Source organism: Gymnodraco acuticeps, unplaced genomic scaffold (assembly GCF_902827175.1).
Source record: "Gymnodraco acuticeps unplaced genomic scaffold, fGymAcu1.1, whole genome shotgun sequence".
In the NCBI taxonomy this organism is placed as follows: domain Eukaryota; kingdom Metazoa; phylum Chordata; class Actinopteri; order Perciformes; family Bathydraconidae; genus Gymnodraco; species Gymnodraco acuticeps.
The window spans coordinates 1,138,495-1,151,516 of record NW_022991761.1 but is presented as its reverse complement, the minus strand read 5'-3'; the positions used below and the strand labels follow the sequence as shown (position 1 = coordinate 1,151,516).

The window sequence follows — 13,022 nt, the reverse complement described above, 5'->3', positions numbered from 1 at the left end:
GTGGAGGGGGACTGGGGTCCGGCCCAGACCAAGACCGTGAAGAACAAACTGGAGCTTTACTTCGGGAGCAAGAAGAAATCCAGCGGGGGGGAATGCCGGGTGGAGGCCAAGGAAGAAGCTCCGAAAGCGGCCGTGTACTTCCAATTTCCGGAGGGTGAGTTAGCCTACTGCTTACATTCTACAAAAACAACAAGTTACTGCTTGTGTTTCCGTTGGTAACAACATTTTAAATATTTAAAGTTTTGTAGACAGTTTGAAAACGTTTCTACAACAAATCATTATTGATTTCATAAAAAAAACTACAGGCCTGGCAGTTTTACTGCGACACACGAGGTTCTATGGACTGTTGTACAGTTAATAATGATTTAAAACTCATTATTTATTTTATATTCACCACAACACTTTTTATTTTGTAGGCCTACTTTGAATCTTTCAGATGACATGTTAACATATTAGGTCCGTTACTGTTCCTAATTTATGTAAATGAAATGTCATCAGCATGTGACTGCAACTTGACGACTCAGCCCTGCTGGTCTCTGACAGGAACAGGTTGCAGGTTGAAAAAACCCTCAGCTCCGAGCTCGGCAGAATCTGCACCTGGCTCGCCGATAATAAATTATCATTACACCTGGGTAAAACAGAGTCCATTCTCTTCGGTTCGAAACATAATCTCAGCAAATCCGACGACTTCTCAGTTGCAGTGGGTGACATTATTGTCACAAGTAAGAAGGAAATTACATACCTAGGATCTATTCTTGAGGCAAAGCTCTCCTGTGACAAAATGGCATCCAATGTAATAAAAAAAGTCAATCAAAGAACTAGATTCCTATACCGGATCTCCTCTCTGGTAAACAAAAACACCCTGAAAACTCTGGCAGGAGCACTCATTCAAGGGTACTATGACTATGCTTGCACATCATGGTACCATAGCACCTCCAAGGCGCTAAAAATAAAACTTCAAACATCGCAAAATAAACTGGTCAGACTACTGCTTGACCTTTCATCTAGAACCCACCTCACCTCTGCCCACTTTGACAACCTAGGATGGCTTAGAGTAGACCACAGAGTACAGCTACTTGCAATGGGCCTGGTCTACAAGATCCACTACACCTCTATGGTACCCATGTACATGTCAAAATTCTTCCCAAAGGTCAAGGAATACCATGATCATAACACCAGAGGGAGCTCCACAAATCATGTGAAACCCAGATTTGGCACAAAAAAGGGGGAATACACGTTTCGCAATTATACCACATCAAGGTGGAACGCTCTTCCCACAACTGTAAAGGAAAGTAAAACTATACTTACCTTCAAAACCTCTCTTAAAGAGCACCTTCGGGGGAGAGCATTGCAAAACTGGCCCCGGTAATGGTACAAATCTCAACCTGTCGTTCAATGGACAGCTTCCCCCCCCCATCTATGTATATACTCGCATTTTAGACTCTGTTACTAACTGTATATCTGTAGACTTGGTATGTCTTAAATGTCCGGTTAGGATGTATTAGAACGAAATCTAAAATGAAAATTGTAAATAAGCCATCTGTATGTCAAATATGTCTTATATGTCTTAAATGATATGATGAATTGGAAATGGGGGACCCTGATGTAAACAAGACGAAAGTCTTTCTCTGGTCTGCATCCTCTTAACAATTGTATGTTTTGAGCTGTACTGTACTGTACCCAATATACAAGCTGTCAATAAACTTTTCAATCAATCAATCAATCAAACACTGATCTCAGCTCAGATTGTCACATGACTTCACAGCATGCACGTCACTATGGAATGCCATTTAAGCCAAAATTAAATAAATAAATAATTAAATAAATACATATATATAAATATGCCTATGAAATAAATTCTGAAATAAATAAATGAGGCAATAAATGTATACATGTACATTTAAATACACATTTATTTACTTCATGTGACTTGTATTTCATAATGAGACATTTCCATTCCTTATATGCAAATGAACGGGGCGTGGTTAGCTCACAGATCCAGAGACCCAGACCAAAGCAACAGCACCACACTGACTACTCGAGAAGAGGAAGAAAATGGAGGAGAAGGACTATAAAGCAAACTACTAAATTCTCAGAGTCAGACATCGCATGTAATCTGATAACATAACTACCCTCGGGGCGCTTAGTTCTCTCCGCAGTGTGTGTGTGTGTGTGTGTGTGTTGTGTGTGTGTGTGTGTGTGTGTGTGTGTGTGTGTGTGTGTGTGTGTGTGTGTGTGTGTGTGTGTGTGGTGTGTGTGTGTGTGTGTGTGTGTGTGTGTGTGTGTTGTGTGTGTGTGTGTGTGTGTGTGTGTGTGTGTTGTGTGTGTGTGTGTGTGTGTGTGTGTGTGTGTGTGTGTGTGTGGTGTGTGTGTGTGTGTGTGTTGTGTGTGTGTGTGTGTGTGTGTGTGTGTGTGTGTGTGTGTGTGTGTGTGTGTGTGTGTGTGTGTGTGTGTGTGTGTGTGTGTGTGTGTGTGTGTGTGTGTGTGTGTGTGTGTGTGTGTTTTAACGGTACCACAGTCTTTAATAATTCAGCCCCGGGGCCCCGTTAATACTGGGGCTCGGTACCCATCCCTAGTTTTAATTATTACATCATCAATATTACATTTCAAATAACCAAGTACTTGGTGTCTCACAAAGAGCAAGTGGCTAATGCTGCTAGGAACATACCTGGTGATGGTGATGGTGGCTCTTCGCTGCAGGATCTGGTCGTTGTCCTCCTAGCAGAAGGGATTGCCTTCGTCGTTCTCGTCCATGATGGCGGCGTAGGCTCCTTTCCTCAGCAGGTCCTCGATCTCCTTCTTGGAGAACTGCTGGACCGGCTAAAGGCGACGCAGAGAGACATTTACACAAGTGGATTTAGAAAACTCTTTTTGAAAATAAACTAAGCGTACTGCAACAGCGACTGACCCAAAATGACTTGGCATCTAGAAATATGACAGATTTTCTTTTTCTCACCCCGTTGTTGTTGCCACTCATGCTCTGCAGTACGGCACGGTCCAGCCCGAGCTTCAGACTAGCTTTATCCAGCATTTCCCTCTCATAGTTTCTAGTGATCAGACGGTACACCTCCACCGCCTTAGACTGGCCAAAACGATGACACCGAGCTTGAGCCTGAAATACAAAATGAAAAGAGGGGTCAAAAGAGCATCATGTGCAGCTGCTGTGCAACGTTTTTAAGCATTAAATGGGAAAATAATATACACTTAAAGAACCGAGGGAATAAACGGAAAGACTGTTGTTGTTGTTGTTGTTGTTGTTGTAGTAGCCCTATTGAACTATCTTTAGGACAGACAGAGCAGATATATATATATATCGTACCTGCAGGTCATTTTGAGGGTTCCAGTCAGAGTGGAATATCACACAGGTGTCTGCAGCAGTGAGATTCACAAGCTCTTGATCAGGTGTTTGATGTGGGCTGGCATGATCCTTTCTGCAGCGATGAATAAAGAAAACAAAGAAGACATTATTAATAATAGTAATGATGGTAACAACAATAATATTAGTATAACTATTTATATAGCACTTACACAATAATTGCAAAGTGATTCTCACAACAAAAATAAAGAACAAAACAATATCAACAATAAAAAAACTAATTATTATAGGAATGTTAAGATACAAAGAAATGATAAACATTCTGAGAGGCCGACTACAAAAGCTAGACTCAATGGCTCTTGATGACATCAATGAGCAGTCCCAACACATGCTGCTGTATCAAAAGAAATATGTCCTGATTTCTTCTATTTAGTGTTGGATGATTTGTTTTATTGATTGCTGATGGATGTTAAGATATGTTTTACAATTATAACAAAAAGATTATTATAATTGGAATCAAAAAGTTACAAATCGTAGTTTTAATAAAATGACTAGCAATATAGGATTTATTCAACAGCGGTAAAGCATTAAGTTGCTAAATTAACGTACACTGAACTGTAAAACTTACCACTATTTAGGAAAGGACCTGATCAGAAGGATTGACTAGTAAGACAGCAAAGAGGTGGAGGAGGTCTCTGTCATGTACAACCATTGGTAGATGTTACACCTGAAAGAAAGATAAGGAAATAAGACAACACAGGAGGACAAACATCTTCTTAAGTAAAAGACCAAATCATGTCAAGCTTTACATCTTTCAGTCTTTACAATGCACTGTTGGAAATTACATTCCAAAAGCTAAATTCAAACTCAATACCATAAATAACTGGGTACCAAAGTGCTTTACCTGATAGAACACGTTCCACACGGAGCAGCAACCATCCGGCTGGGCCGTATGCTGCATATCATCTCCTCCCTCTCCACTGTTTCCAGTAGATATCTACTGCCTGTCCAATACAACTGAAATGCCCCAAAACAATCATATTTAAAAAGTTAAAAACAATAACTTGCTTTTGGCATTCAAATGTATTATAATCTCACCTTTTTCCTGGATGTCAGGAAGGCGTTCCCTTCAAGTCTGCAACCAGTCATAGGAGTTCAAATGCAAAGCCTGAACGATGACAAGAGCGAGACTTACATTTTACAAGATAAGTAATACCAGAGCAGTGTTTAGGACATGCAGAGAACAGATCAAATCCCCTGACAGGCTCACACACTTTGGTGATGTCCTCATCTGATAATGATGTTTCATTTTTAGAAGCAAAGTAACATTACTCAAGGTATATGTTGGACCCAACTCATGTACAGTATGTTTAGCATCTCCTCAACAATGGTCTGTATAGTTGAGTAGAAACAAACTGTCCCTACAGTTTCAGGTAGATTAACAAAGAAAAGTTTGCAATGAAGCACAAAACCCCTCTTTGTATTAAGCTAGCTGCCACAGAAAGTACAGCTTAACATGCTAACCTGGTAGAGTTAGCTAACTTCATGTCCAACTAAAAACCTCTAACGTGCATTACATTGACGATTTTAAACACAACTTAACTCTCTCAACTTGTAAAATAATGTTAATTTAACATACCCTTAAATAACTACATCACGTTTTTCAGGGGCAACACAAACTGCAGAAAACGTTAGCTGCTAACTGTTGTTAGCTAAGACAGCTAGCTCGTAACAATGGCCTCCTAGCAAACTTAAGGTTACGTTAACATTAACTTAACGTTGTAAGAAAGCAAAACGAACCTTTGAGAAATCTTTTACTCTCAGACTGGGTGTCTGTGTTTGATTGTAGTGTTTGATTGTATATTTTACAAAGATGGACAAAGGTATTGGTACAAAATGTGCTTGCTTTGCCTCACCCTGAACATATAAACCAAAGTTGGTGACATTCTGATCCTTATTTCCAGATATACACGTGATAAGGTTGACATGGCCCCCTTCAGAGCAGCCTACATTTTCACTATTTTCGGTTATGGGAAGGTTCCATACATCAACCAATTTTTTTTATTTTGCAGTAAAATATTTTTATACAACAATCCGTTTCATATATTATAGATATTAAAGTAATGAAAAAACATGGTTGTGCTTTGTTCTACCTCGGGTAGGGGTATCTCGATAACTAAAGCCTTTTTGGGGGGTTTGTTCCTCTACTACTAGAGAGAGCTGTCAGAGCGGTTGCTCTCAGAAGAGCAGCATTGGGCGGACCAGATAAGACCAGAGAAGAACCAGTTAAGCACCAGAAAAGCACAAGAATGGTTCTTGAACCGGTTTGGTTTATTGGCAGTTTGCAAACCATTTAAGAGTACTGGAGTGTGAAACAAAAGCTGAGAGCCTCATCCCAATACCCCTCCTCGACTCCTCCTTTCCCTCACTCGCTTCCCTTCCTTGCGTCTTAGCTCCGCCTCCGTAAGATGCGAGCGAGAGACACGAGGAGGTGACGCGAGGACAGAGGAGTCCTCAGGTATTAATTGGGATATCCTCGTTCACTCAAACGTCACTCTTAAACGACGTCTGTTAATGATGACATGTGCACAGCTGTATCCCCTCTCATCGGGCTTAACTGAATAACCCTTTAGAACCGGCCCATTTCTGGTTAAATATTTATTTAAATGAATGAATCTTTCTCTTGTTAGTCACGGAATTCAATGTATGATGGTTGGTCCTGCTTTTGCGTTCCGTTTTGGTGTAAAATGTAGCCTACATTTAAATAAATATATAATTATAATAATGTGAAAGCCTTTTAGAAATGAATTGCACATAATAATTCCCACGGAGCTGTGAGCACTTATAGCACTTGTGACGCTTTTCCACTTATCTTCCATTTATCAGTTTTCCTCTGTAATGGACTGAAATGGACCAGCTGTGAAGGTGGGGGCGGGGCTTTTATACGCGAGTAGTAGGGGTGTAACGGTACACGTACCCGTACCGAAATTATTCGGTACGGGCCCTTCGGTTCGGTACAGGTGTGTACCGAAGTGTACCGAACGAATATAACGTTAAACGTAAACAATTGAGAACGTGAACAACTTTTTGGAAGTAATCTCAGGTGCTGCGTCGCAGCATTCAGAGTAAATTGGTCACATTGGGTTCAACGCGTCATAGAGCGAGCAAGTCATTTCATTGGATGAGAGGCATACTATGAGAGCTGGTCAGAGGGATGCGTTCAAATGTAGTCAGTAATTTGAGGAACTGTCGAAAATTAATGGCGAACGCAGATAAAGTTGAGCTCGAAAATCCTCCAGCATCATTGAAGTATCCGGTTTGGGAACATTTTGGTTTCGCAGTTACGTACAAGGATGACGGACAAAGACAGGTGGACCGAACCAAAGCTGTTTGTCGGCATTGTTCAACTAAAATTGGTTACGCGGCTGGCAATACATCAAACTTGCACACTCTTGAAAAGGCATCACCCGAACGTGAATATCACCGGTACCAAAAGAAAAAAGACTGAAGTGCAAACCCAACTCCCGCTAGCATTTAAGCCTCCACCACTCGCAGAGAGTTCAGACCGAGCCAAAGCTATTACAAACGCCAAATATCCTTATGTTGCCATGTTAGCAAAGCGCTACCTGGCTGTATCTGCTACCTCTGTCCCTAGCGAGAGGGTGTTCTCCACAGCAGGAGACATTGTTAGTGCCAGCAGATCTGCCCTTTCAGCAAGCAATGTGGACAAGTTCATCTTTCTTTAGAACAACATGAGAATACAATGACAAGCAAGTCCTAATGTCAAACTGGCTGCTTAGGTGCTAGTACAGTACAGTTCAAATACAGATTATTTCAGTTCATCGAAAAGCTGCACCTTAATGTTTATTTTATTATATTTTGTATTTATTTGAGTGAATATTCACAGTTTAATAATAATTAAAAACCCAAAACTAATAGTTTATGTTTTGTGAGTACTAGTAGCCTACAGTAAAGTTCAAATACAGATTATTTCAGTTCATCGAAATGCTGCACCTTAATGTTTATTTTATTATATTTTGTATTTATTTGAGTGAATACATTATTCACAGTTTAATAATAATAAAAAATATATATATATGTTTTGTTTTGTGAAAAAAAATTCTGCTGTACCGAACCGAACCGTGACCAAAAAACCGAGGTACGTACCGAACCGAAATGTTTGTGAACCATTACACCCCTAGCGAGTAGTGAAAACACTTCCACGTAGTCTGCTCGCGTGTATCCTCCCTTTCGTCTCCTCCCTTTCGTCTCCTCTCTTTCGTCTCCTCCGTCACCCCTCCTCCCTCACCCCTCCTCGACTCCTCCGTGTGCATTTCAGCTATTGGGACGTCCTTCAAAATGGCGTGTCTTGATCAATTTACGGGTCAAGTCCTGGAGGAGGGGAAGAGAGGAGTCGAGGAGGGGTATTGGGATGAGGCTATTGAGTCAGTGTTGTGGTGCTTTGGTCTGGATCTGTGAGCTAACCACGCCCCGTTCATTTGCATATAAGGAATGGAAATGTCTCATCATGAAATACAAGTCACCTGAAATAAATAAATGCGTCATTATGAAATACAAGTCATCTGAAATAAATAAATATGTCATTATGAAATAAAAGTCTCTTGAAATAAATAAATGTGTCATTATGAAATAAAAGTCCCATGAAATAAATAAATGTGTATTTAAATGTACATGTATACATATTTATTGCCTCATTTATTTATTTCAGAATTTATATCATAGGCATATATATATATATATGTATTTATTTAATTATTTATGTATTTATTTAATTTTGGCTTAAATGGCATTCCATACATCACCTCCTCCTTACTGTTCGGGTGACAGCCGAGGAATGGTGATGTGGATCAGAGGCTCAATTATTATGAAACAATAATAATTGAGTCTTTGAGCACTACTCAATACTGCAGTGCTCGCCATACATTTTTTACTTAAATAATTTGACCGCCTATGTTACTTGTAGTTATTGAATTGCTCTTTTTACTACACTGTTAGTGTATAGTTTTATTATTATGCTGCTGTGTTTATTGTATCTTTGTAACTCTGGCACAACAATTTCCTTCGGGATAAATAAAGTCCTATCTTATCTTATCTTATCTTATCTTAGTATTAGCAGTATAGCACATATTATATAGCTTCCAGGGAGCAGTGTGGGGGTCTGATGCCCGCTCAAGGGCCCCTCAGCAGAGCCAGGGAGGGACACTGGCACACCTCTCAAAGTGCCAGGCCATTACAGTACTTGAACCAGCAACCCTCCAGTTCCCAAGCCAAGTCCCTACAGACGGCGGTACTGCCGCCGCGATGTAGAGCAGTGTTTCTCAATCCTTTTCATACCAAGGACCACTTAACCAATAAAAAAACACTCGCGGACCACCTAACTCCACAAATATCCAAAAACACATAGTTTTTTACAAATCGCCTGAAAATGGGACAAACAAGTGGCCACATGTGTGATGAAGGTGTTTATCTGGGCTATATCATGCAATCAAAAGTGAAACTTAACCTAGCTCCATTGCGGAGATATTCCCGCGAGAGTGCGGAAAACTTACATTTATTTATTTATTTCAAATGTGAAATGTTACCAATATACTCACGGACCACTAGGGGGCGCTCATGGACCACCAGTGGTCCGCGGACCACACTTTGAGAAGCACTGAGTAGAGGAAGGGACTCTTTCAAATAATGAACATTGTATTGGAACACAAACCAGACTGTTGTTTTAAATGTGTTCAAATGACATAATTAAAGGCAAGTTAAGTTTATTTATATAGCACTTTTCAACACAAGGCAATTCAAAGTGCTTTAGAATTAAAGAACTGAAAATCACCTGAAAGTGTTGTGAAACAGAGCGGAGCTACAGATTTAGGGCACCCTTCACTTCCTGTTATCTCTGGTAGTGAAGGGTCCCCTAAGTCCTCAATGAGGACACCAGCTAAATTCTACTAAGGGGCCCACACAGTCACACCTGACAACCTGATGCTCAAATTGAAATCCTCTGATTTAAAACAGTTCAATATATTGGTTTAAAGGGTCCCTATTAAGCTTTTTGGGGTTTTCCACCCTGGACATTAAAGCACAGCAGAGACACAACATACAAATATGAACCTGAAAAAGAGCAGAATATGTCTTCTTTAAGAGAACCGTATGAAAAAACAGTATTTATTTTATTTTAAAGCTTGAGTTAAGATTCATTTACAAAATCCTAAAGTTGTTTTCCTTCAGGTATCTGGTCCGATAGAAGAGTACTTTAAGAGTATTTAGTATGTTGTCTTAGTATACTGTACATACTATTCATGTAAATACCTTTCTATATCTTATTGTTATTATAGTTTTTTTTAATAGATTTTTATAATAGTTTGAATTTTTTTTGTATTTTTTTACACTTTATCTTCTTTAACTGTGATTATACACAGAGGCAAATTCCTTGTATGTGTAAACCTACTTGGCAATCAATCTGTTTCTGATTCTGATCATAAAAGTAAATCCATAAATTCTGAAAGGCTAAGTGGTTTTCTCATTGGTTGATTATATTGATATCTTTTTTTCTTTACATTTTATCAACAATAATATGAATGAGGCGGTTTGTTTGATTAATGTATAGTACAATTACGAGAGTTTGCACCCTATACTGTACATGTACAACATTTACCACAGAATTGAAGTTAATATTAAGATGCATCAGAAAAAGTAGAACATAAATGATAATTAAAAAACGTTTGGCTCTGCTTGAAATGATCCAGCATCTTCTCTACCTACAAACTAAAACAGAGCTAATCAACATTTTAAATCCAATATTTAATCAACAATCAGTGTCAAACCATTGCTTCCAATTCTGTATGTGTTCAGAGTAGTGGCTAAACTTTTACTGCTGGGACGTTAATAAAGTGTTTGTTGTCATTTCAGTGAGAGAGCGTGTCATCGCCAGAAAGAACCATGAAATCATCGTGGGGAATCAAACGTTCAAGTTACGTCTGATTTCTGCACCGGTGAGTAGAGAACGTGTCTGAGGATTCCTACAGTCCCTAAATACAAAAACATAGTGTGTCTGTTTGACTGCTTTCAGTCACCTGCTCCTTTTATAACATTATTGGTTCTTCTTCCTTGATCTGCATGTAAATACATTCCTGAAGGTGCAGCAGGAGGTTGGACACTTGCTGATGTGGACTCTGCAGTCTGACAGCGTGTGTCCATAACCCGATTAAAGTGCACAGCAGCTGCAGACAGATTGTTGATGATAAATAACTTTAAGAGATTAGATTTAAGAGTCAAGAAAAACATCCAAGAGACACCTTGTCCGCTGGGGAGCCTCTTGGACTTATCTAATGTCCCTCAATGTTAACCTCAACAACTCTTTATTTCTTCCCTTAAATTTCACATTTGTTTAATTAAATTATCTTTAAGAAGTTCCACAGTGTCATTTAAAGTTCCACAGTGTCTCTTAAATGTCACATATAAACCGGTAATACATCTCTTAACTTTTATTTTAAGAACTTTTCTTCCAAACTTGTCTTAACATGCTTAAGACACCATTACAATAAATCTCAACATAGCAAATGTTGTAGTTTGCTGCTATATTCATGAATCTGAATACCTCTTAACATCAACTTCATTTTCTGAATTTTCTGACTCCCTGAAATAAAGCTTACAATATTTACCACTTAAAGAAACACAGATTAAACAGGTGATTCAGATTTGGCTCCTCTTCCTATATCACATGCAGGCAGAGGTTGGAGAAGTACTCTTGTACATGAGTAAAAGTAGAAGTACCAGAGTTTAGGAATACAATGTTAAAGTAAAAGTCCTGCATTCAAAAAGTTACTCAAGTAAAAGTAGAAAAGTAATAGCATCACCAAAATATTGTTAAAGTACCAAAAGTAAAAGTAGTCGTTGTGCAGATTGGTCCATTTCAGAATAATATATATGATATGTTTTATAATGATTGATCATGAAAGTGTTCTCAAAGCTGGTAAAGGTGCAGCTAGTTTGAATAACTTTGTATACTGCAGGGTAGCTTGTGGATTTACTCCAGGTGGAACTAAAGTCTGATTTAACACTTAATTATATTTCACTTCATTCATCCACATCTGTGAAGTAACTAAAGGTATTCAATACATGTAGTGGAATAAAAGTACACGATATACCTCTGAATTGTAGTGGAGTAGAAAGTACAAAGTAGCATAAAATGGAAATACTCAAGTAAAGTACAAGTATCTCAAAATTGTACTTGAGTACATTACTTGAGTACATCTACTTAGTTACTTCCCACCTCTGCATGCAGTGTTGGGTTTGGTGGATATGTAGACCTGTGAGTCGTCAGCATAACAGTAAAATGAGACATTATGGTGTCGGAGGATAATACCAAGGGGAAGGAGGTAAATTATGAAGAAGAGTGGACCCAATACTGACCTCTGAGGATCGGAGGGTCATTAAAGAGTTAAGGGTCCTCCTTATCCAACTAATAACAAAGAATATTAATCAATCAATGGGATCGATAAAGGTATTCTGATAATCAATATGAGTTTGAAAGAAAATAACGTTAAAAAGAAGTTGGAAAAAAAATAGTTATCTGATATTTATTATAAGTATGTGATGGTATATTCAAATGTTTAGATGTTTGCTTATATTTGCAAAAACATTCTAAATTAATTGTTCATGTGTTGTGGGATTCCCAGATGAGGATCCCCCTTTTACAGTTCACATGAAAAACTGATTTTTAGACATTGGTTCAGTCTGCCTGACTAAAGCTATGATTTTGTTTTCACTCCTCAGAGCCCAGTGAACAGTGATGACGCCTCAGGTAAAACTATGTTCTTCTTCTCTGGTTTCATGAGCACAGTGTTATAGTTTGAAACAGTTGAATGTAATTTTTTATTTTAAATTGCATTATTTTTTTATTGAACACGTTTCACTGATTTGCTGAGTTTCATTGAGTTCAGTTGTGAAGATACATCCTTTAAACCTGAATGTCTTGATTCTCAGATTTACCGGCAGATTTAAAGACTCCTGAAGCTACTGCAGAGAAAAAAGAGGGTAAAAAAACTGGGTTTGAATAAAAAAATAATACGGAACAACGTTAAACTACGGGAAGTTGGTGCTGCAAATGTTACTTTTGTACTTATGTACTTGACTAAATGAAAGTTGCACTTAGCTTTCAGTAATGGCTTTCATCCGTTAGCTTGGTTGTCATGGAGAGTCTAGTTGATCAGGGATGGAGTACTCGAGTCCTGGACTCTGACTTGAGTCGGACTCGAGTGCCGATTTTCGGGACTCGTGACTCGACTCGGACTCGCGCACTGATTGACGCGACTTGGACATGGACTCGTGAATTATCGCGCACAATGACTTGGACTCGGACTTGGACTCGTGAATTCTCGCGTACGATGACTTGGACTCGGACTCGTGAATTTTCCCCCCACGATGACTCGGACTCGACTTGTACATTGATGCTCCGACTTGGACTCGGACTCGAGCAAGTTTTCTCTGGAGCCTGATGTCCTCTACCTGGCGTGTGCACTGACGTCCTCAGACTCTCTAACTGATGGTATTACATACCCTTGCTTTTATACAATCATTACCAACGTAAGAGCTTGTGCCCTTATCAGCCAGGTGCTAAAAACCGAATGCAACTATTTAGCAGAGGTGTGGACTCGAGTCAGATGACTTGGACTCGAGTCAGACTCGAGTC

The 13,022-nt window shown here is 39.1% G+C and overlaps 1 protein-coding gene and 1 long non-coding RNA gene across 6 annotated transcripts in view; one reads left to right on the top strand and one right to left on the bottom strand.

Moving 5' to 3' along the window:
• The window catches only part of LOC117534997 (protein mono-ADP-ribosyltransferase PARP14-like), a 53,066-nt gene that overhangs the window by 129 nt on the left and 39,915 nt on the right, over positions 1–13,022 (top strand). For 4 of the 5 annotated variants that reach the window (XM_034199303.1, XM_034199304.1, XM_034199302.1 and 1 more), the window contains exons 1-4: positions 1–154; positions 10,241–10,323; positions 12,107–12,134; positions 12,317–12,367. The exon at positions 1–154 is cut by the window's left edge and continues 129 nt beyond it. In XM_034199303.1, the coding sequence (XP_034055194.1) occupies positions 1–154; positions 10,241–10,323; positions 12,107–12,134; positions 12,317–12,367 (316 nt within the window). The remainder of the gene's footprint in view (positions 155–10,240; positions 10,324–12,106; positions 12,135–12,316; positions 12,368–13,022) is intronic. The other variant, XM_034199305.1, reaches the window with a different exon arrangement.
• On the bottom strand, positions 2,684–4,347 carry LOC117535032. The gene is made up of 5 exons (XR_004567355.1): positions 4,221–4,347; positions 3,945–4,043; positions 3,320–3,431; positions 2,957–3,112; positions 2,684–2,820 (listed from the first exon to the last, which is right to left on the bottom strand). It is a non-coding gene; the product is annotated as an uncharacterized LOC117535032 (long non-coding RNA).